General features: G+C 39.0%; 1 protein-coding gene across 3 annotated transcripts in view; it reads left to right on the forward strand.

The window, feature by feature from the left end:
• The window catches only part of cadm2b (cell adhesion molecule 2b), a 144,278-nt gene extending 122,830 nt beyond the window's left edge, over window positions 1-21,448 (forward strand). For 2 of the 3 annotated variants that reach the window (XM_019259394.2, XM_019259396.2), the window contains 8 exons: window positions 3,901-4,053; window positions 4,888-5,025; window positions 11,940-12,098; window positions 12,400-12,490; window positions 12,673-12,851; window positions 17,470-17,496; window positions 19,308-19,430; window positions 19,545-21,448. In XM_019259394.2, coding sequence (XP_019114939.1) covers window positions 3,901-4,053; window positions 4,888-5,025; window positions 11,940-12,098; window positions 12,400-12,490; window positions 12,673-12,851; window positions 17,470-17,496; window positions 19,308-19,430; window positions 19,545-19,663 — 989 coding nt within the window. In that variant the 3' untranslated portion in view covers window positions 19,664-21,448. The remainder of the gene's footprint in view (window positions 1-3,900; window positions 4,054-4,887; window positions 5,026-11,939; window positions 12,099-12,399; window positions 12,491-12,672; window positions 12,852-17,469; window positions 17,497-19,307; window positions 19,431-19,544) is intronic. The other variant, XM_027280708.1, reaches the window with a different exon arrangement.
• The last annotated feature ends 1,585 nt before the right edge of the window (window positions 21,449-23,033 follow it).

Consider the following 23,033-nt stretch of genomic DNA (forward strand, 5'->3'; position numbering starts at 1 on the left):
AGTCCTGGAACACATCCAGAATCGCCCACACAGTCACTGAGCAAGCACAGCCAGCAGCAAACACACTCTAATTGCAAAGAGTGGAGCCCCTGGCTGGAGAGCGGGGGGGTGCGCCAGGACCCTGTGTTCTCGCTGAAGGACAGCTAGTGCTTTCACATTCCAGGACTGGCTCAAAGTGGTTACAGGCCATGCAAAAATGGCCAAATGGGGACACTCGGCATTGCGGATGTAACATTTTGGCTGAACCCGAGAGCCATCGGCTCGTTTCCAAGACTAATAGATAGATGTAAAATGTACTTTTCTTTCTGGACTGTCAGGAGATACTTCATCGTTTTGGATTAGAAACATTGGTTAACATCTGTCTGCTGCTCAGTGGAGTGCAGAAGTGAATGCCATGTGATAAGTGCACTTCCACTTCCTCTGCTTCCAGTTTTATCTGAAGACAGAGCTAATGTAGCTACCAACCAGACTGTCAGCTCTTCTCTTACGCCTCAAAGCAGTGCACCTTATTGAAATAATGTATTTCAACAGCTATTTCACATGTCAACACAGGTTGATAAAACTGAATCTGACATACTAGAATTCTCTAGGGGGACCTCAGAATGGTTTGCAAAGGACTGTATAGGAAACAAGGCAAACATTACTTTGCATCAAAGGGCCATAGCAACTTTATGCCTTGCCCTGAGGGGGAACCAGGGTGTCAGTTTTACTGATTTGAGACAGCCTTGGTAAGGCCTCCATCACAGAAGATGTACTGCACATTAAGCTGCCATGCTGCAAGGCTGTAGCATACACAAGGTCAGGGTGCAGATTTATGCTTCCTCCTAAGCAGAATGAACAGCGTGGGAGCTATCTAGGGTTTGGGGGAAATGAACCTTTTCATCACATTGATTTCCTAAAGCACCTGGAAAAAAGCTTTGTCAGCCGCTGGCATTTGGGTCTGATTGTGACGGATCTGCCCACAGTCTGGGCCTCTAGCCTGGATTGGATTCTAGTAGTATGGTTTCCTGGCCATATGCTGTTTGAGTAATAGATAACACTTGTCTTTGGGTTATTCAAACCTTTGTACATTTCATTCTATCAATATGTCATTGATTCATGTGCTGTGTAGTGCCAGTGGCTGCATCAGTCAAGTTCATCTTTTTGTTTAACTGTAAGTTGTTTCTCAGCCACCACTTGGGTTCAAACTATCTGAATCAGTATTTTAGCTACTGACATGTAGTTTTCTTTTGATGGTAATGTGATATTATTCAGTAGATATAAAGAATAAAGTACTTTAAATGTCACTTGAAAAAAACAAATTTATACTGCATTTGATTGTTGTTTTGGTATTTAAAGTCATACTTTATATTTTTAGAATAACGGGCAATGTAAAGGTATTTTAGAGTTGGTTATTTTCAGAGAAGCTGTCGCTGTCAGCTTTAAGTTCATGTTAGGCTCAATGGATTACAAAGCCGATAAGTCAAAAGAAATTTCAAGAACAATTCTGCAGCATAATCCACTTCTCTGTTGTCCAACCATATGCTCGGTGTGTTCCAAACGGTCATAATATGGGCTAAATACCCAATTATGAAGCTCTGAGCCAATGGTGCAACATGAAAGCTCCAGCCATATTTTGCCAAAACACTGACTGACCATATGGATGGACAGTGGAGAAGTGGATCATGCTGTAGCAGTTCGGGGAAGTTTCCGTGGATGTTTCGATTATTATTTATTTATTTATTTATTTTGCTTTTCGGAAAATTCTGTCAACATTGAGTTTGTTGTAATGGGCCTAAATTTGAGCAAATATTCACAGTTGCTGGAAACCGCAAATGTTTCATTTTTTTTACACCCACAGATGTTGGGTGGAATATCACTTTAACCAAAACAACATCCTTAGAAAACAGCCAGAACAGTTATCAGCATCTCATAGGTGTTTGTGCTTTGAGAAACAGGGGGGTTAAGAAGAAGAAAATTCTGTTTCTCGCCGTCTTTTCTTTGTGCGTTGCAGAGATAGAGGGATGTGGGCCAGGGGAAGTACAGTATGTCATCTTGTCCAAAGCTTTGATCCTCTCAGCCTGCACTTCCATATCTTTTGAGTTCCTGCACGATGTTTGCTTAGACCCCATCACCTCTCCGATGTATCCATCCACCAAAGGGTTTGCTGTTTTCTGCCAGAGCCTCTGGGCATTTTCAAGCTCTGTAGTGAGGATGCTTAACTACAAAGGGAGCTATGTTTCAGGATACAGTTTGCTACAGTAAGATTATCAAATGTTTGTATTAAGCCCCGTAGCATATAATAAGTTAGCTCTCTGATGGCACAGCTTCTTATGAAATTTTAATTCTGTCTTGAAGATTGTTTTTATTTAGGTTACTCTTTATTCTTGGATAACAGAGTCTCTTCTAAGGGCCATCAATATCTTTATAGCCAATCTTGATTTTTTCCCTTTTATAATGTATGATTAGAAGATAATGATCATCAAATGATGTGGCGTAACTGAAGCTGAAGAACAGCGTGGTTGATAATGATTTATGTCTGTGAAAATCTAATAATCATTTCAGCCAATCTAATTTTACCGTGTATCACATCTCTGCTGTGTATGTTTATCACTGAAATCAAATAAATGGGAATGCACTAGGTGATTAATGACTTTCATAGAGATGTCTTCTCTATCTGATGCCATTTTGCATCTGCCATGTTGATTAAATCCTAATCAACACCTACTTCTGCCGCATTTTACCAGATATGCCCTGTGAAGTACAATCCAATAGAGTTCAAATTACTTCAGATGAAAGAGTGTCCTGGGAGAAAACTGGCTGGCCTAAAGGGAGTGAGGATTAAGAATGTGTAATTTATTCAATGAAGAGCACTTTCCTTCCTGCCCTCTGTGGTTGGTCGCTCGTACGAGCAGGTGATTCTGAATTTGAAATTGTATAAGAGATGACAGGTGCGAGATGACCTTTTTCAGCTTAGCTGCTCAGTTTTCTCAGCATTATGAAGGTGTAGTCACATCTGAATGAACACTTGTGAAGGTGTTGGGTATCTTAAGAAAGTACCAAAAGTTATTTCAAGCTGTGTTCATTGTAATTGTTATAGTATCACGAATCTTCTTAGTAGTGGTGGTTAATTTGTCTGCAGTGAATCTATGTTTGAAATTACTATTGGCGATATTGTAGCTTTGTTTTCTAACTTATGTCTGCACTGAGGCTGCGAGATTTGGTTGAAATCAATACTGCAATATTAACTTGTGTGTTTTAACAACACTAATATCTATCAAAATACACGCACGGAAAAGTTAATACTGGAGCAAGCTGCTTAAAATCATTGAATTTTTGACAACAACAAAAAAGAAACACAATATGATAGCACAGACAAAAAATAAAAAATGATATTCAATTATTTGTCAGCCCTTGTCTGCACTATATTCTGCCAGTACTATTTCTTTTTTGTCTTTTTCACTGTAAACCTAGGCTAAGTGGTTCTGTGTAAGGCCAGGTTTTGGTATCAATGTTCAAAGTGAGAAATGTCAGACAGAGCCAGTTGTTAAAAGTGTTAAAGTGAGTGTAAATCAATAGCTGGAATGTAAGTGATTTACCTAAATAGATATTGCAATCTAGGACTATAAGCTTTTTCTGCTGCTACGCTTCAGTGAATCCCGCCGGTGCCTTCTGTATTCTCACTGACTGTGAATAAGACTGTCAGCCTAGAATGCAAATGTAAAAAAAATAAAAATGTTTTAAACCATCGACAACAGTATGTGTTCGCAACATTTGGCAACTATTTGAACTACCTGGAAGCACGCTGCATATGCCTTTTGTTCTGGTATAGATCATCTAAATCACAAATGGTACTTCTACAAGTTAATTGCCATCATTGTATTCTTTCTGTGCTTATTTGTGTCATCCTTCTTCGTACAGCTCTGAGGGACCACAGAATCGAGTTGGTGCGAGCTTCATGGCAGGAGCTCACCATCAGAATCAGTGACGTCAGCCTGTCAGATGAGGGCCAGTACACCTGCTCGCTCTTCACCATGCCTGTCAAGACCACCAAGGCCTTTCTCACTGTTTTGGGTGAGCATGTCCGTTTTGGCCCAGTCTCCACATGTCAATTACTTGCAGCTAATTCTTCACATTTTGACAGCTGAATACCTGCACACTTTGAATTATAGACTATTGTTATTTTTCACCACGCGCTTGTTACCAAAAAATAAAATAACTTAACAAAAGCTTAAAAATAACATTTCTGCATTGTATTATACCCCTGCCTAGTAGCATAAAGGTTGACAGTTAAGCTTGCATGCTAGTAATGATACTATATTTAATTTTCTGCCAAGCGGGACAGGCATGAAAAACACAACCTTTTCACATCTGTGTAAGACAGACAGATGTGTTGAAGCATACGCAGAAATGGGAGAAAAATAAAAGTCAACTCCCACACACTGTCAACACTTACTATACATTTATGTAAGATGACCTTCGTCAAGCATCTCACAGCCAGAAAGGAAAAAAGCAGCCGCAGTAATCTCGAGGAAGAGATTACGGGTAATTTTCAAATGTATTTTAACGAACTGCGGACTTCAATTTTATATATTAAACTTATTGTGAGCCCTAATCTACTGTATAGAACGCTTTTTGTTTATTTTTTTCTCAGTTTCATTGGTGCATTTTTGTTTATCATTCCATTTTGTCGTGCTGTGAAAAATGCAGTTGTTGTTGTTGTGCCTTTTTTCACTAAGAAAATTCAAATTCATGAATATCTGAAAGTGAATTATTGTAATTATTGCCAGTAAATCATCTTTCATTGTCAGAGGAATACAGACTCTACCACTCACTGGGTTATTACTGGGCTCATTATATACATGTATTCAGTATGTTATTTATAATCATATTTTTTATGCACCGCAGGAGTACCAGGACGACCGGAGATCACAGGATTCACAAAGCCTGCCATGGAGGGGGATATAATCACCCTGACATGCACCACAACAGGCAGCAAACCAGCTGCCAACATCCGGTGGTTCCGAAATGACAAGGAGGTCCAAGGTAAGCATGTGGTGTGGATTTCACAGAGCATTGTATCCTCTTCTACCACTTGTACCCTCTTGGAGACATCATTACTGTCAAGTCATTCAGCTGCTGCATTCCTTTGTGCTCATATTCATGCATTGTTCCACTGGCCGGGGGTTTAGTAGTGCCATGATTTACTTGGCTCTCAGCCAGCATTGCTGCTGTCATTGGAAGTTGTCCAAATTTTGCTGGACTATGGCGAAACCCTCCACAGTTCACTACCTGACCGCAGTGAAGACATATAGGAGTGCCTCTTATTGATTCTAATTATAACGTTTAGTTTAATCAACAAGAAGTCCTGCGCCGTATTCTGTTTTCTCCATTACTGGCAATGAAGTAATGATGAACTCAGCTGGTTGATTAATAGAAACAAATCAATCATGCGATACTAAAGGCGATTATCGATAACAAAAATGTCAACTCTAGGGCTCGCTCTTGGCCTCTAGCTTGTTTTCAGTCTACAATGATATAGAACAGAGAAGAAGCTAATACTCACATTTTAAAAGCTGAAACCAGCAAATGTATCTTTCCAAGCATGTCTTAGATAAGAAGGGCTTGAGCACAAAACTTGCATGCTTACAGTTTGAGACAGGCTGAGCTTCATGTTTTGTGTTTAACTAAAAAGACACATAGGTGTTAATTTATCCCACGCTTTCTAATGATCTGTGCTACCTTACCTCCCTGCTGTTTACATGTGATGAGCTGATCTTGCTGGGCTTACCCCTTCGTTCAGCTTGTGGCTCTGAGGTGCTTTATTTTGTTCAAACAGTAGTGATTAGATTAGTCAAACAATGAGTCAAGGAGAATACAAGAATGCACGAGAATGCAAACTCAGAGAGGCCACAACCAGCTTCAGCCAGACCCGGAGAAAACAGTGACAGAGACAATGCATTAGGCAGCAGATGGTGCAGTGTAATGTGTGCTGATCACACTAAACCAGCAGAAGCTTTCTGTGGTTTCACACTGTGTGCCTTACAAGCTTTCACTTTCTTATGTACCTCTTCCCAAACTGTCTGAAGCTCTGCACTTTGTATTTTTATAGCTTTTATCGCAGTCATATTTCTGCTTAAAAAAAAAAAAGACAAAAACATAAAAAAAAATAGAAATGGAATGTTTTTCCTCAATTTGATGGCAGAGGTAAGCTGTGTGCAGCTCTTTAATGTAATGGAGCCTGCTGCGGAGACTCTGTGTGACAGTTGCTCTTTATTGAAGATTTGCACCAGAGAGCTTTTTTCTTGGTGGTTCTGTCTGTGTCTGCCCAACATGGCATGATGATTGATGGGAGAGAAGCTGGGATATGAAGTTTTCTTGTTGAAATGACATGCACGTAGATTCCTGAAAGGCCAGCGGAGAGCTGGCACACAGCATCACAACCAGACTCGCTGTCCATCTCAAGAGGCACTAAGATGATCTCTTTTTTTTCCGTTCAATGTCATGAGATATACTTCCAAAATAAATCTTTATAGCTCAAAAACTAATATTCTTAACGTATATGGACACGTGCACATAAAACAAATGCCTAAATGTAATGAGTTTAAGAGCAGTTAGTAATAGTTTCAGTTTCCGTTTTATTGTGGATTCAAATAAAAATGAAATACCTTCATCCTGTTCCCACAACAGCAGGCATCACAAAATGCATAAAGGAAAAAAGAAGCAAAGAATGATTCCCTATATTTAATTACATTGATACATGTGTGAACTGCACATTTCTCATAAATATCATGTGCCCCAACTTTGCCCCAACCTGGTGTTGCATACAACTGTTTATTAGTTTTACCTGAGTACGGTGGATTTTATGAAGCTGCTTGGGCAAACAGACCTTGTGTGATGCATCTCCACGTCAAAGAGAGATAAAGAACAAAGTGTAGACTGGAGGGCTCAACTTAAAAACTGCATTTCCATGTCAAAGTGTCAAAGAGGAGGAATGTCAATCAGCGCTCCGGATCCAAGTCTTTTAAAGGTGCTGCTTTAAAGCTTTCTTTAGCGAGTATGTGCTGGGAGCAGCATGTTTTGCCATTGGTTTTTCTGTGGTAGATCATTGCTGCCAGTGTCTGCTGTCAATCAAATCTATCCCCACTGGGGGACCAGCCTACAATGCTCCGAGATGACAGCAGGTGTAATAGCAAAAACATGTCACATTTATTTCATGCTCTGATGATTTGTTTTTCAACAATTTATATTAAAAGCACACAGTATTACAAACCACAAAATGCAACTGTCATCCAGTGTCAAATCATTTGTTTGCACAGTATAGAGCCATACAAATTACTTGTGTCGCTGAATGACAGCAAGGCTTCAAATTGTAATCTATTGAGGAAAAAATCCACCCACAGTCGTTCTCTTTGCATACATAAAGTGGCCTGTCCTTTCATATAGAGACAAAGGCACATTCAGCATTCACACAAACAGCTACAACAAGGTGACTAACTGTATATTCAATTTATCAAAAGATTTGAGTCTTGACAATAAATACACTATATAATTCTTATTATCATTGTTTTGGTGTTAAATCGGTGTGCTCTTTAATTGTACATTAAGCTTTATCTTGTTCTGTGAGATCAAGCAGAGCAAAGATGAAATACTGCGATGCTACAGCTTTTATTTATACAGCTGTATGTGTTCTTTGAAGAATATATTCCTATTCATGTATAATTCTTGTTTTATTTAGTTTTAGTTAGACACAACGATTAATATATATATTGGAAACATATTTCATATTTCACAGACCAGAAGTTTCTACATGATAAACTGATTTGCATCTGAAAATGTTTTACCACAGCCCCCGCTCTTCAGTACTTCAGTAGATGCTGTGTGTGGGAAACACTGTGATCATTAGACTTCTTCAGATTAGAGCAGCGTGTAAAGTAAAGCAAACATGAATCTGCTGGACCAATTTTCTTATGTAGTAAACAGGTTATCATGTTTTTCTTTTTCCACCAATTAGAGAAAGTTTGAGCTACTTTTGTTGCTGTTACACATTTGACAAGAGTTGAAACAAAGAAACTTACGTGATGTGAGAAAACAGCAGGCAGTAAGAGAGATGTCATAGGTCTGAGTTGAAGTGTAACTGTTATGTTCTAATTAAATATCATAACTCTCAACTATTTGCCCAAGTTAATTATCAGAGGAATTATTACAGTGTATAGCTCAGCACAATTCTAAACGAATTATTCTGACGTTTATAATTTGCATTTGACAGCAGTTGGTTTGACAACTATTGTGTTGATTGGGGAAAAAAAAGAACACCATTGCAACATGACATTACAGCATTTAATTTGACAAATTACAAATCACTTTAATGGTAGAATAATGGGTCTTTTTTCTCTCCGATAGTTGTGTTTTCAAGGACATAAAGAAGGGATGCCATCCCCCTTGTTAGTAAGATGACCAACATACATCCACCTGCAACAAACTCCCCTCCATGCAGTAGCAGAGAGGAGTTTAGTCGAATATGTTATTCTGCCTGGTCATCGATCCTTTATCTGACTGAGGTTTGTGCAATTTAGAATATGGGTCTGACCACAGCTCTGAAATATCAGCAGTTTAACCGTTACGGGTATCGATAAAGCCATGGCGCTGTCCGTGGTGCTGAAGCAGAAGATGGATTTGTAATTGCACCTCTTTCTCTTAGTTTAGTCTTTAAATTTATAACATTTTCTAAACTACAAAAACTGAATTTTCTCTCTGTATATCACCCAGTGTCCCCTTTAATGATCAAAGTGATGGTTTAGCCTTGTACCTCTTGACATTTCTTTCAATTATAAGTCTAAAATCTGTTGATGGTTTACCTTGGCCTACCCTGGCTCATGATGTTTTCCATAGCTCCTCTGCTTACCTACTCTCTATATTTAAAGTTAGGGGAGGAATATGTCCGAGGTTTTTACAAATGAGCTACATAACTGTAGCTGTGGAGGCTCACAGTGTTTTCTCACATTAATGCCTTAGATGGTGTTTAAACTATTTTTAGACAATGTGCACTTGCTTTTCCACAGCAAGTTAAAAACAAAAAACAATTATAAAGCGTTATATTGTAACACCCTTGGAGCAGCAAAATTATAGAGGGTTATGGATTTTTTTTTGTTGTTGTTCATTTTATTTTAAAAATAAAGATGAATACAATAAAAACAAGTGAATATGTGAATATGTTTAGTGAATATGAATTGCTCTATTTAATTCATGCAGACATTGCATTCCTATTTTCAGATACACTGGGCATTGATCGACTTCATAGCAGCGATATGGTGCTCCAGCCTCATCTGTTTTATGTGAAGAGGGACCTGAGCAGAGTGCACATCTCTTCACTGGTTTTATGAGTTGATGATTTCACATTTTCAGCTATTTGAAAGAATGTTAACAGATTAAAACTACCTGTTAGCTTGGATGAAGTGTTTAATGTCACTGTGTGAACAGATTTATTCGTTGTAAGACCATATTGAAACATTTTGGTGTTATGTTTGCTATCTCACAAAGTAATTCAACCACAAATTTACTGGGAGAGCAGTTTTCAGCTTGTCCCTTACGCCTCTTTACCCTCCAACTACCAAACACCAAAATACTAAAAGGGCAAGGTTGTTCATTAAGGGTAAACAAGTTCCCATGTAAATTTGAAGACCCTAACAACTGCTAAGTTCCTCATCAAAACATTTTAATAATTATTGGTCAGCAGGCAATAGGTTGCAAACTGTGCTTATCCAGGGTGTCTGGCATTAAAAGAAGCAGAGTTTGGAATGGTTGCAAATGTTAAAAAAAATGAATGTGCTATTAGAGGATTTCTCTGATGCCTTCATGAAATAAACAAAAGCTCAAATTGTTATGCTATGACGTCTTCAGGGCTGAGGACAGCTTGACCCAGTGAACACAAAACAATCTGAAGGAAAGCCACAATTTCAGACCGGTCCAACCCTAACCTTACTCGTATTAAACTGTAATAGCCTTACTCTTTTTGAAAATATTGAATCTTGCTGCTGAGATTCCACCTTGTTAAAACAGACACAGAGGTGCTGATTACAGGAGCAACCCCCGAGTTGCCTCCATGTAGATTTGTTTGGCTCCTTGGGGTTCTGGTTCAAAGCAGGTGCACCTAGGCACATTCACATTCTTATGAAAGCTCTCCCCGCATGCTCTCTGGCGATGCTAGCAGCCGCCTTAAAAACCGACTGACAGCCTCTCTGTGGCAGCTCTGATGCTGCAGGCGACTTGATGAACGAGAGGAAAAGATGGAGAGATTTGTGTTTGATGCCACAGAGGTACTTACTATCCCCCCTCTGTACGTCAGGGCAAAATGCAAGGCCTTTGACACTCAAATGCAAGGCCTCCGACTTACCTGTTTGCTCAAATGATATATGATATTTGAAATCGGGTCTCAAAAGTAATCTCATTTGTGATGCATCAATCATTATGAGGATGATGTCCTGGAAGGCTGGTGGGGTTGGATGGCTTCCTTCATGTGCTTATCTTTTCCCTTGTATTCTTCCTCTCGCTACTGCTACTTTTAGTTTTGAGATTTGATACACTAAATCAGAACCAGGAGTAAGTGTACACGTATTGTCACGTCTAAAACAAAACTTATAATTTACTAATTAATTTGTTTATGTAATTAAAACTTACAGTTAAAGAGACACAAAAGCTTGAATAATTATTGACTCTTGCCTGGTTTTGAGGCAGCATTGTTAAAAACATCAATATTATCATCATCTGTACAACATTTCAGGAAAAAACAAATAATTGTAGTTCATACAAAAGAATAATAATAATACAATTTAATCTGTCAGTCTCAATAGCAACAGGAAAAGTACAGGTAGTAGCAGTTAACAGTTGTAGCAGTAGGTTTTGTAGTGGTTCCACTGGAAAGTCCAATAAAAAATGAATTCCCTTGCTCATGACAAAATCAAAGGGAATCAGTGGAGTAGAACAAATGGGACAGATCAGCCCAAAATGATGACGATATGGGTGATCTGGGTTTCATTGCAAGGGGCTCTTAGTATTTAATAGACCAAAGGATTGAACAATTTGTATGCTATGTGTGTGTGTGTTTGCGAGTGAAAGAGTGGAGTGAGTACATACGTATGTATTGATTTACTTCACTGGATGGCAGAAAGTCTAGGGAGAGAAGAAGGTGGTGGGGTGTAGTGTGGGAAGGATCTAAGGGGTTGGGGAGGGTAGAAGCTGAAAAGTCCTTCTGAGGTTGTTGTCAAGTGATGCCTTTGTCCTTTATGCCTTGCTTAGGTGCAGTAGCCTTGTGTAGTTTCCACAGAGAAGTGGCACTACCACACAGAGCGCTGACAGGAGAGCAGCAGCAAATTACAAAGAAAAGCTTCCAATTATAAGTTAAAAGGCAACTCTAAATGAAGACAACATCACAAGGTAGGGTAAAAAAAAAAAGAAAAGAAAAAGAAAATCAAGATCTGAAGCTGTGTAAAGGGTGAATGTTCGGGAATGAAACTAAAAACAAAGCAGAGGAAAGAAAGAATAGGTGTGACTACAACTATGGAAATCCACCCCGCACTGCCAGGGGAGTGTGTGCGTGTTTGTGTTGACTGGGATGTTTGAGAGATGGCCCTGAAGGAGCAAACACACCCAACCAACCGAGTCAACGCTCATACTGCTCTCCCTTCACTATTCAGTCTACTTTGACTTGACTTTCAAAGGCCAAGGATTCTCTCCCTCAAAGGAGATGCGGAGAAAAACAACAATAACAACACTGAGGAAGTCTGCGTCAGGAACTTGAAATGAAGTTTAATGTTTTTCACGTTTTAGTTAACTTACAAGTTGATTTCTGTTTTTTTCTCTGCCTCTTTTTCAAAAGTGATTTTTTGCATGAAGGGCTTGCACAAAATCCAGGAATGTTCTCAGTGCATTACACCCCCTGTTCATTTTCTGACTCACTGTAGGCACTACGAAGACGAATGCCACAGGAAAATCATTCACAGTGAGGAGTAGCCTCCAGTTCCACGTGGACAGACGGGACGATGGCGTCGCCTACACCTGCAGCGTGGAGCATGTGTCTCTGCCCAACCCTTACATGACAACTGAGGTCCTGGAGGTCCACTGTGAGTGCAGTCATACACAGCGTGCAAAGCTGGATTAGGTGTAAGATTAGCATTGAGAAGAAATACAAGGATTGAGATTACATTTATGTCTGCAGGTTTAGCTTTGCATTTGCTCAGGATTAGCGTAGGATTAGTTTGCAGGTAAGGGATTAGTACCAAAGCAGCACAGGGATATGGGGTAAAGCTAAGAGCTGCCCAATGGGTAAAGAACTAACTATTGTTGTACTTTGTCACTGTTGGAGTTAAAGCCCCTAACACACACAGTGCTGTCATAGTGTTGGAATTTCTTTCTTCTTCGCAGATGCTCCCCATCTGGAGATCACACATTCACTGATTATTCCACAAGAAGGACAATACCTCAAATTGGAGTGTGTTTCCATAGGCAACCCAATGTAAGTTTTTTTTTTGTACAATTTCAATTTGGTGTCAATTGGACGACTTGAAATGTGATACCTCTTCATTACAAAATATATTTTTTCTGAATACTTCTTCAGTTTATTCATTATATCTTACGATCAGGAAATCATAAGCAGCGCGTTAAAGAAATATGTATTTTCTGTATTTTCTTTCCTAGACCTGAACCAGTGCTATGGTCTAAAGATGGAGGGGAGCTGCCAGACATCGAGCGTATGATTGTGGAGGGCAGGGAACTAACCATCACCACACTAAACAAAACAGACAACGGCACATACCGCTGCGAGGCCAGCAACCACCTGGGGACCAGCAGTGCTGAATATATTCTGTTTGTATATGGTGGGTACAGTTATGGCTAGTCTTGTTATGGATGATGGGTTTTGTTGTTTTGCACACTGGTGTTCATTACAAACATACAAAGCCAGCAGAGGGTTTGTCAGTCTGGCAGTTGAACATAAAGAGAAGTCAGAACACATAATAACAAAGTGTTGTTTGTTGTTTTTCTGGCCATAAAGTCAGCACCGTTCAACCTTAGCAGGACAAATTGCTGCTTTATTGCAGCGCTCGCTCACACACTGATGGCAGCTATCCATTGGGTTCGCACCATTTGGGGTTCAGTGTCTCACTCAAGAAGATTTGACATGTATACATGTATAAAATTCATTAATTTTTTCAGACCAGCAATGATGACTTTGAGCAACAAAGTGCTCAGTAGTCCTACAGGTCACCAGGTTGCAGACCATTTCCTCAACAATTCACTTGCAAATCTTGCATTGTGTGGATTACCTAGATTACCTCACTGTACTGTACATATCACTGCACAGGTTTAGCTTTTGGACTCTTTCTTTGAGGAAACAGGAAGAAAGTGTTGTGGATGCAGAATTTAGCTTCCACATACAGTACTGCCTGGAGGAGAGATAAGTTAATCCTGAGACAGTGGAGGGGCTGAGAGAATAAAGACAGCATGGTGCAGGAAACGGATCATTAAGGCCTCCGCAGCACATGTTTATAACGTTTATCAAATACATTCAAGTAGAAACACAAAAACAAGGACAGAATATTAAAACTCAACCCTGGATTTGTTTGTTTCCATTTTTGCCAATTAAAAAGTCCCACACAAGAGTGCAGTTTGTTTGGGAGCGACTTATCACAGCTCAGACGCTGGACTTATTCAAGCTCACAAGCAGTTAGTGGATACGCGGCGGCTTCTTTGTTCGGTTTTAAAGGCAGAGGCTTTTGGGGAGAGAAAGCTCTTCATTGGTGAAAAACGAAGAAGGATGACACATTCATCCTTTTCAGCTTTTTGTTCACAGTCTCTTCTTTCAGCGTGCTCATTCAACAGGGCTAGGCAGCGATGTCAGGCTAGTCCATATCATCCTGTCATATCTTGGAGCCATGTTCTGGACCAAAGTTTCAGTTTTTTTAATTATTTCAGTTAGAAAGAAACACTCAGATGTGTTGAATTAACCTAGATCGTTGTGTATGTATGTGTATCCATGTATGTAAGATGTATGCGTCAGGGAGCCGTGTTTCATTTTTGTCAGGTAACAGAGGAAAAAAGCAAAGCTTATAACCCTCAGTAGTCTCCTCATCTTAAATACAAAAGCCTTGGTTACTAAGGAGAAATGAAAAATTGAGCCAAGCGGGTAAAAGATGTGCACGATGGGTTCATTTCCACTGATGATGACAGTCATTCTTTAGAGCTACACCGCGTCTGGCTGAATACTTACCGGGTCTCTTTGGATCATCTCAGCCTCTAAGCCCAATTTGCTAATGACAGGAGAGCTGAGAGGCAATAAATGTCATCGCCCTGCCGCAATTTATCACTGTCTGCAATTATGCTGCTTAATACACTGTATTAAATAAAGCAAGGAAACAGCGTATACGATAATTACTCAGAGTGAGATGTTAGAGAGATGGTAACAGATAGTAGTTTGGTTAAATACAATTGAGAAATTATGGCATCTGTTTGTCAGGCTGCGATACCGATTCTCACTCTCTTTACCCTCACATTTCACTTGTTCATCCTACATTTTCACTTCAACAAGCATGACTACTTCTGATGGGTCTCATTCTGTGGCTTATTTAGCAACCAATCATCAGTTGCTTGAAAATTTAATAGATGGGAGGAAATGTGAGTCCTTCATGTGTGACTCATTCTGTTTTCGAAGATATTGTTGAAAGAATTTAGTCATACAGTGCTTGAGTCATTATTTTATCATCTGTGCATTTTTTTCATTGTTTTGTTAGTATTCACTAAGGTTAAAGACCAGAATTAACCCACTGCACCAGCCACGAGCTGTAATCGATTTGTGCTGTTTTAATTTTCCTCTAAGTTTTCTCATGTTGAGCCGCAGAGAGGTTTGTTTTTGTTCCCCGTTGTTACTGTTTTTTATTTAGCAGACGTCATCACCTTAGTGCCTCCATCTTTCAGCTCCCCTGCCTCTCTCTCTCTCCAGCCTCTATACTTCTAATCTGCTAATGCCAACAGTCCCACGTCAGGCATTGGCAGACACAGCTGTGTTCGCAGGTATATATATATATATACGCTTGCAAGCCCTCCATGGCCCCGCCCCAGCGCTCCATGCACTCACAAACATGACACTGAACACACAGTTGATGATTGATGAGCTAACAACTAGGCTTTGTGCTTGTTTTATTGTATGAATTCAATGCTCTTTTTTTCTCTTTTTACTCTCTGCTTAATTTTTTTATGCACAGCACTGTATAACCTCCCCAACATTTTTATTATCGCTGTATTATTATAAGCTGACAATATGCAGACATTGTAGAAGTAAGTTATCAGGTAGTCACTGTTTGTAAACCATTGCACAGATTTACATCTTTGCAGAAGCAGAAAATAGAAAACATGGGAGTGTGACTTTGGTTTTTATCTGAATGGTTTCTACCATTACAACCAAACAATAAGAACACATGCAATTACATTTGAATAATGTTGATCAAAATCACACGCTCCATTTGTTCATCTCTCCTAATGGAATTACTGTTGAAGTGTTTGTGTACGACTTTGCCATATTGAGCCACAAGAGCACTCTGCAGGTAGAACATGCTGAATGGTTGAAATTTACATAATCAGCCCCGACCATAAAGGTGCCCTGTGGAGGTTTACTGTAAACAAACAAAAGTTATTTTTCTCTCTAAAATATATTGTGTATATCCTCGAGGTCTAGTAAAAATGTTGAATGTTCTCGCCTCCTCATAAAATATTTGCAAACCCTTTTTTAATATTTAAAAATGTGCATTGTTTACATTCACGTTTACTGGATCGCAGATGGACTGTCTTTGCAAACTCAACCGCGATCAGCAAGATAGCTTGAGACTGGTGGCAGGAATGTGTACTGTGTCACAACACAAACGAAATGCAAACCCTCCTATGAAAGCATTGCTTCATAGCACTTCTAGTGGCCTGAATGTTTTGAACTAGGTGACTTTGTGGCTGCCGAAGTCAGTTTGTGGACTGGTTGAAAAGAAAATAACCGGCACTTATCTTGCATTGAATAATTAGGACTTTATTCACAGAAACAAGTGAGTTTGGGATGCACCTCCTGATCAAACCCCTTGATCCAATTCCCCATGCCACATTGTAACCCCTCTTCTCCTGGTTTAGCTTTTATACACACACAGACAAAACAAATATACATTCTGACAATGTTTTTTTTTATGGGACCAACTTCTGTTGTTTAGCTTTCATAGTTCTCTTTACCATACCTGTCTTTACCAACTAAGGTTATAAGATATTCTGTTTAGAGAAAGAGCAGAAGGTCAGCGAAGAGAAAAGAAGAAGAAGAGAATGCTTATTCTTCACTCAGAGGTCATTGCAAGTTCTCTCAGACATACACTTCACATTCAACTGTACTTTTAGAAAAGACCAGTGTAATACTATGAATTGCTTGTTAGAAGATATACTACAAAGGTCTTAAAGAAACATTTGCATTGCTCTCAATATTAAAGTATTAAAGTACTGTCCACACAGTAGTGTTATAAAACCTTGTGAGGCAGCTGGACTGATGAAAGATCACAAAATCACGATGTCATGCAACAATTCATTTTGTCAGGATTCGAGCTATACATTTATGTCCAAGCAGAGTGGTTAAGGAGTAAATCCGCATCCGTTGGGGAAATACTGAGCTACAGGCATGGTTTAATGCGAGGTGTGTGTGAAGGCGTGTATGAGAAGTGACTGGTTGGAAAACACCAACGGGAGCCGCTGACGAGGTTAGCGTAGATGCTACTGGCATCAGTTATGTCAGAACTGGAAAAAAGGAGCAAAGATCAACACTGAAGGCTTTTCTGGATGAAAAAAATGTTTTCATTCAACTTCCAACTGGCTTTGGTTACGGGTTTGACTATGTTATATGATTGGCTGATTTGATCTGGTTAAAGGACGCCTATGATGGACAGTTGGACATTGTCTCCATCTATGCTTCCACCCTAGAACAATCGTGGTTAATGTGATGTTCCAAGATTAAAAAAAATGGATGCAACTTGTTTTTCAACCAAATTATTAGACAGATATCTAGCAACCTGTGCAAATACAAAAACTATCAGCATGGCGACAGTATATACCACTAAAGGTAAGTGGGGGATTATGTTCATTTTCAAATTCTGATGAACTGACCCAATAAGGATGTATATTGCCAGTTACACCCCAAAGTATGTACACCTTTGTTCTTCATCTTGTCTTTGTCTTTTTGCTGCTGTCCCAGTCAATGTTTCCAGTAACTCCAGTTAAGCATGCATTTGGCTCTGACAGCAAGCTTTGCTTTTTTCGTCACTTCTGCACGCTGTCGAAGTTTTAAAAAAAAGAAAAAGAAAAGAAAAAAAGACCCTGTTTATTTCTCATGTTTTCTTTAAACTTTGTGGACACCTTTTTTATCACGGTGTTGTTCCCCTCGTCTTCCCTTACTGCTGTCACTGTCTGCAACCATGGCAACAGCCAAAGACTTTCCAGGGCCTACAACAGGTAAATATTCCACTAGACGATCATTACAAGCCAGATTTACAGTGTGTGATGCTGGATCTGGATCTGGGTCAGGACACATCACGACCTCCACACAGCATGAGCCAAACCATCACCATGCATGGATGCTCACTCTGCTGACGCCAGCTGCTTTCTCTCCAGCCATGTCACAGGCTGCATAAGTTATCACACAATATGTCTCTGGTTTGGTTTGTCTTTGCACAATGAAATGGACGGCTCGAACTGAGGGGAGCTGGGCTGGAGATTGTATCTGTCCCGGTGTGTAAATATTTGATTTCAGATCGTGTGGTTACAGCAGAAATGGAAGGTGAAGAATATAATTCTTTGTGGGAACTCTTTCACATTTCTGATTGTATAGTTTTTGAAAATTATTTCTGTTAGCCACATTTGTCTAGGTTCTGTGTTCTTTATTTTAATATGTGCATAGTAATTTAGTTTGATATTGCAATTATTTGTGTAATATATATATATTTACAAGTTTTAAATATATGTTGTATCTATACATGACAAGAAGGAAACAAAATTGATGGTAAATTCAGTCCCTGATATCCCTGTGTGCCACTTTAATATCTGCAGTTTTCCTTTTGTGACAACATTATTTCTGAAGTGTCATCTTAATGTTTCAAGAAACAAAGTTGCTTTACCATCTTTTTTAATGCCTCTCTGTAGTTTGTTCGAAGACTGACATAAGTGATCTGATTGGACGGGTATATATAGTTAATGGTCATTGACTCACTTTAAGGTGAAACAATAAGTAGCAAGTTATGTTGAGATGACAAGTTCATCTACAGTGCAGTTCAGCTTGTTTCATTCCTCTGAGCAGCGTGCACAGCAGTGTGATATGAAAATTGCTTATGCCCCTTGCTGACAGTGGAATCACCTGTAGAGATCATTATATCCATCGACATGCAACCAAACTGTTGTACCAAAACAGTTATTGCGTCAAAGTCTGCAGCACCTGCTTGTGAGTCCCTGATAAAAACAATTGTGGTGGTTCTGTTCTGCATGGTGTTAAACAAACTGCATGTTTCACTAACTTCATCTTTTTTTATTTTTAACGTCCCACACTTTGGGTTGCTGAAAACGAGGGTTGCAATCCGTGAATAGAGGAGTATAACGAGGTTTGTAGGAACATCCCCGCCGTCATTTCCCAGGGTCACTTTGCAAAACTGAGCACAAGCCATAGCCATTCATCAGCTTGAGATAATGAGAGCACAGGAGGTGCACAGTAAAGACATAGCCGCTTACAGTTTATTACAGGACAGACACAAAGGCATGCTCCTGCTTGGGAAACCTTCAGCTCGCTCTCTGCCCAGAGGACACCTCATGTTAAATAACACTTGTTTGAAAAGCCTGATCCTCCGCAGCATAGTGTGGCAACAAGCACAAGAAAAACAGAAAAGATAGCATGTATAGAGGCTTTGGCAAAAAAGAAAAAAAACAGACATCACTCAGAGCTAGACTGTTTTATTGCAGCACGTTGCTGCTGTTAATGCTTTATTTTTGAGTTGTGCAGAGATTGGTGGCATTTCGTATGATTACTTCTTTTATACCTCTATTCAAGCACTTCAAAGCAGCGATGTCGGGTTCCTCTAAATATGACAGAAGGTCATTTAGGACTGCAGTGCTTTGTGTTTTTAAATTTACATCTGGATTTTCTAGGGATAATTGTAGGACTCAAATATTTTCATCGCTGTGTCATACAGCTACATTAAGCAGCAGGGTAACATCTTGCAAGGTGTTAACATTATTTCTCCACTTTTCCATCTATCTTGGTTTGTGTCTTTTTTCAGATCCTAATGCTTTAGGACAACACGGACCTGACCACGCTTTGATCGGCGGTGTCGTTGCAGTCGTGGTCTTCATCACCTTGTGTCTGATAATAGTTCTTGGACGATATCTGGCCAGACATAAAGGTAAAAGAGGTCGTTTGAGCTCCCTTCAATAATAATTTTCTTGCTTGGAGTAAGTGTATACGTCTAGCACTTTTCAACAGGTGGATAATATGCTGTGGCTCTTTATGTCTACAGGGACGTATCTAACACATGAGGCCAAAGGAGCAGAGGACGCCCCTGACGCAGACACGGCCATCATTAATGCTGAGGGAAACCATGTGCATGCAGAGGAAAAGAAAGAATACTTCATTTAGACTTCTGTCTAATTCTTTTTCTTCATTTTATGACAACTTTTGACAGCAGACATGCAATTTTAAGCTGCCTCAGCGTCACTACATGATCTGTTTTGCTTGTTATTATTATTCTTTTGTCTTCTACAGAGAGCTCATGCTTGGATATGCTTGTTTTCAAAGCATCCGCTGACAATATAGCCTTCTCCTTTTGTAAACAATGTAAACCATGTACAATTGGATTATTCCCATTTCAGTTTTACGGTGCCTAAATGCTGTTCAGTTTTCTGTATTTCCTTCATCGCTTGCATTAACTTTTTTTCTCTACTCTATCTTAATTTACCTGGTATTCAACTTTCTGCATTTTTCTAAACTTCAGAAGCAACAAGAAATGTTATTCAACTCGAGTTAGAGTCAAGTCAAGCTTTTCAAACAAGACTGTGTTAAATACATCAATTTATCAAACACAAATATCTGAAGTATTTCTCTAGGGATTGGTTTTGGATGTTGCCTGGAGTTTGCCCCACCATGGCCATACTGCATACATTCAAAAAAAATCATAAAACCGACCAGACACATTGACAAAACAAAACATAGAAGCACAATCTCTGTGATTGTCTCTAGATGAAAATTCCTCTTAGCGCTGTCTATTTCTGCATTGATTTATTTTCAGTTTTTTCACTCATGCTGTTGATTTGTACCAACGGAGAACAAGTTAGAAAACTAAAGCACAAAGTCTGAGGACTAACAAGGAGGGAAAACACACATCAATTGTTCAGTTCTCAGGATTCAATATGAGTCTAGATGGAGGGACGGTGTCAGACACGTGGTTAAGATTTTAGTACACTTGCAGATATTGTCATGGATGAGGAACTTAAATTTTTGTTGGCGATTTGATGATTCAAACTGAATGAGTGGAACCTTGTAGGGGTTCATTATTTATGTTGAATTTTATTGAACAACTATGCTCAATGTGTGGATATTGCTGTAACATATTTTGCTAACGTGAATATTGGTGAACAATATTGTTGAATCTTGGGATCCCTGACACACGACAATTTGTATATTAGCATATACAGTGTTTAAAGTATTCTACAAGTGTTTTTTTTTTTTCCCCCATTCATCTAAGAAAGATGTTGTTTTGCCAGATCACCTGTAAATAACGTGTAAGTATTCAATTTTAGTAAAAGATAAAACACTGGCTATAGCTTTTAATTTCAGGTCATATCAGTACTTTGATGAGATTGTTTTCACACTTCTGAAGTTTTTTTTTTTTTCAAACAGGGATTCTACTGAATTGCTTAAAATGTAAAAAAACAAACAAAAAAAACCCAAAAAACAAAAAAGACCAAAAAAATCTGGGCAAAGTATATGTATTTATTATTATGATTGATTGACATTTATTATATAATACTATATTGATTGATATTATTGCTGTTACTAAAGTAGTTGTCTGACATTAACTTTTCCATTTTTTAATTATGTATTATCATAAAAAAACAATACAAGGATCACCGTTATGGCCTTTGAGTTTGCTGCAAACAGTACTAATGACATGTTGAGGCATTGGTGAATCAGACATCCCCTCACTGTATATAGTCACTGTATCAAAGACATTAAACCACATTGCCAATGCTCATACATGTTATTTTGTTAGTTCAATATGATGCTATAAATAACTCATTTTGTACAAAGTTTTAATCACTGTAATTAATTTTGCTTTTTATGGGGGATGTGTGAGGTTTGCTTTTTTCTCAGTATTGAATATTCATTTTTCAACTATGCCACTGTAAAAAAAAAAAAAAAAAAGAAAGAAAAAAGAGAGACAAAGTGCGGATTAAAATATGAACAACTTGAAAACTGCCATTTTGTTGTGACTAGGTTTGTACTTTGAAATGCACTCAAGAGCTCATGAATTACAGTGCTGTTACCCACAGTCACAATATCACTCTGCATATCTACAGTTATTTAAAAAGGAACATATGTTGATGGACAGCACCATGGCCAACGTTGCACTGTAATTGTTATTCCATGCAACTGTTGAGTATTACTCAGTCTTTAGTATTAATAATATATGCAAAGTGTTGAAGGATTAAAAAACCATGAAGCTCCTCAGGAAGATTGCCTGAGGCTCTCAACTCCGCTCATGATTTGTGCATTAATACAGGGTGACAAAAGGAAGACATGAGTCTCCCAGAATACCTCCGCGTCTCACTGGAGCTGAGTTCGATATGCTTGAAGTGGCTTCATGAAACTCCCGCAGATGTCAGCACAGCAGGCTGCGGTTGCCCTTGTTTTAACAAACTTGAGAGAGGAAGTAGACTGGGTGAGGGAAACTGGAGGCGAACCACTTTGTGATTTGACATTATGGTCAAGGATGTTAGGATGCAGCTGCTTTAATTGGAAGTGAAATGATAGCACTTAGAATTAAACTTTATTGATCTCTCTGGGGGGAAATTAGATCACTTAAAAAGTAAATAGTGATAGCATCTAACAGGAAAGAAGACAAATGGAGTAAATGCACTAGACAGATGACAAAACAAAAAGGAAGAGTGGAGCAGCAATAGAGAAGAAAGTTGGTGGGTTCAAATGTACGATGGATTGGTACAGGTATTACAAGCATCCATGTCTTCTTAATTACTATAAATAAGGATTACTGCAGCATAAATATGTGCTCTAGGTGAGGATTAGTATGCATTAAAAAAACACTCCACACAAAATTAAACAGTAGTGTGCTTATACCTGAATATATAAGGGACATATTGGTAGATTAAAAATGTATTTAGTCTGTGCAAATATATCCACATTTGTAGGCCATATGTTTTAAAAAACTGATTAAAACTAAACTGAACATTATGATTATAGTATCTTACATTTAGTAGTAATCTGGATAATTAAAACCCTACCAGTTGAGAAAAATAAAAGAAAGCACCTTTCATTGCCTTTTATCACTGCTTCCTTGACACAGATTAACTTTTTTGAAATCTGAAGATAGATATAATGGCCTTGTGCCGATTACTGAGCTCATATTAAATTTCTCAACATCCTTAAAGTGAGATCTCGTTCCAGGACACGGGGCACGAGTCATTATGATCCTCCATTCCTCAGCTCCCATTGACCTTGAGCATAATGTTGCTTCCCAGCAGACTAATGTTGCCATTATCAACACACTGTCCGGCCAACCATCTGCCTGCTTCACACAACGCCTCGCTCCCCGTCTCCTCTCATAGAGACCGTACCCGATGCTCACTTCATAATCATTACTACCAAAAGCCCAGCCAGTTCAAATAAACATCAGCTTCCACTATCACACTCCTTCGCGTTATTAAAGGCTCAGTGCTTCGTTAAGCTATGTAAATTGAGATAGACTGTCTTGAATAATGCCTGGCGGAGA

The sequence above is a fragment of the Larimichthys crocea genome, chromosome VII, assembly GCF_000972845.2.
Source record: "Larimichthys crocea isolate SSNF chromosome VII, L_crocea_2.0, whole genome shotgun sequence".
NCBI classification, from domain to species: Eukaryota; Metazoa; Chordata; class Actinopteri; family Sciaenidae; genus Larimichthys; species Larimichthys crocea.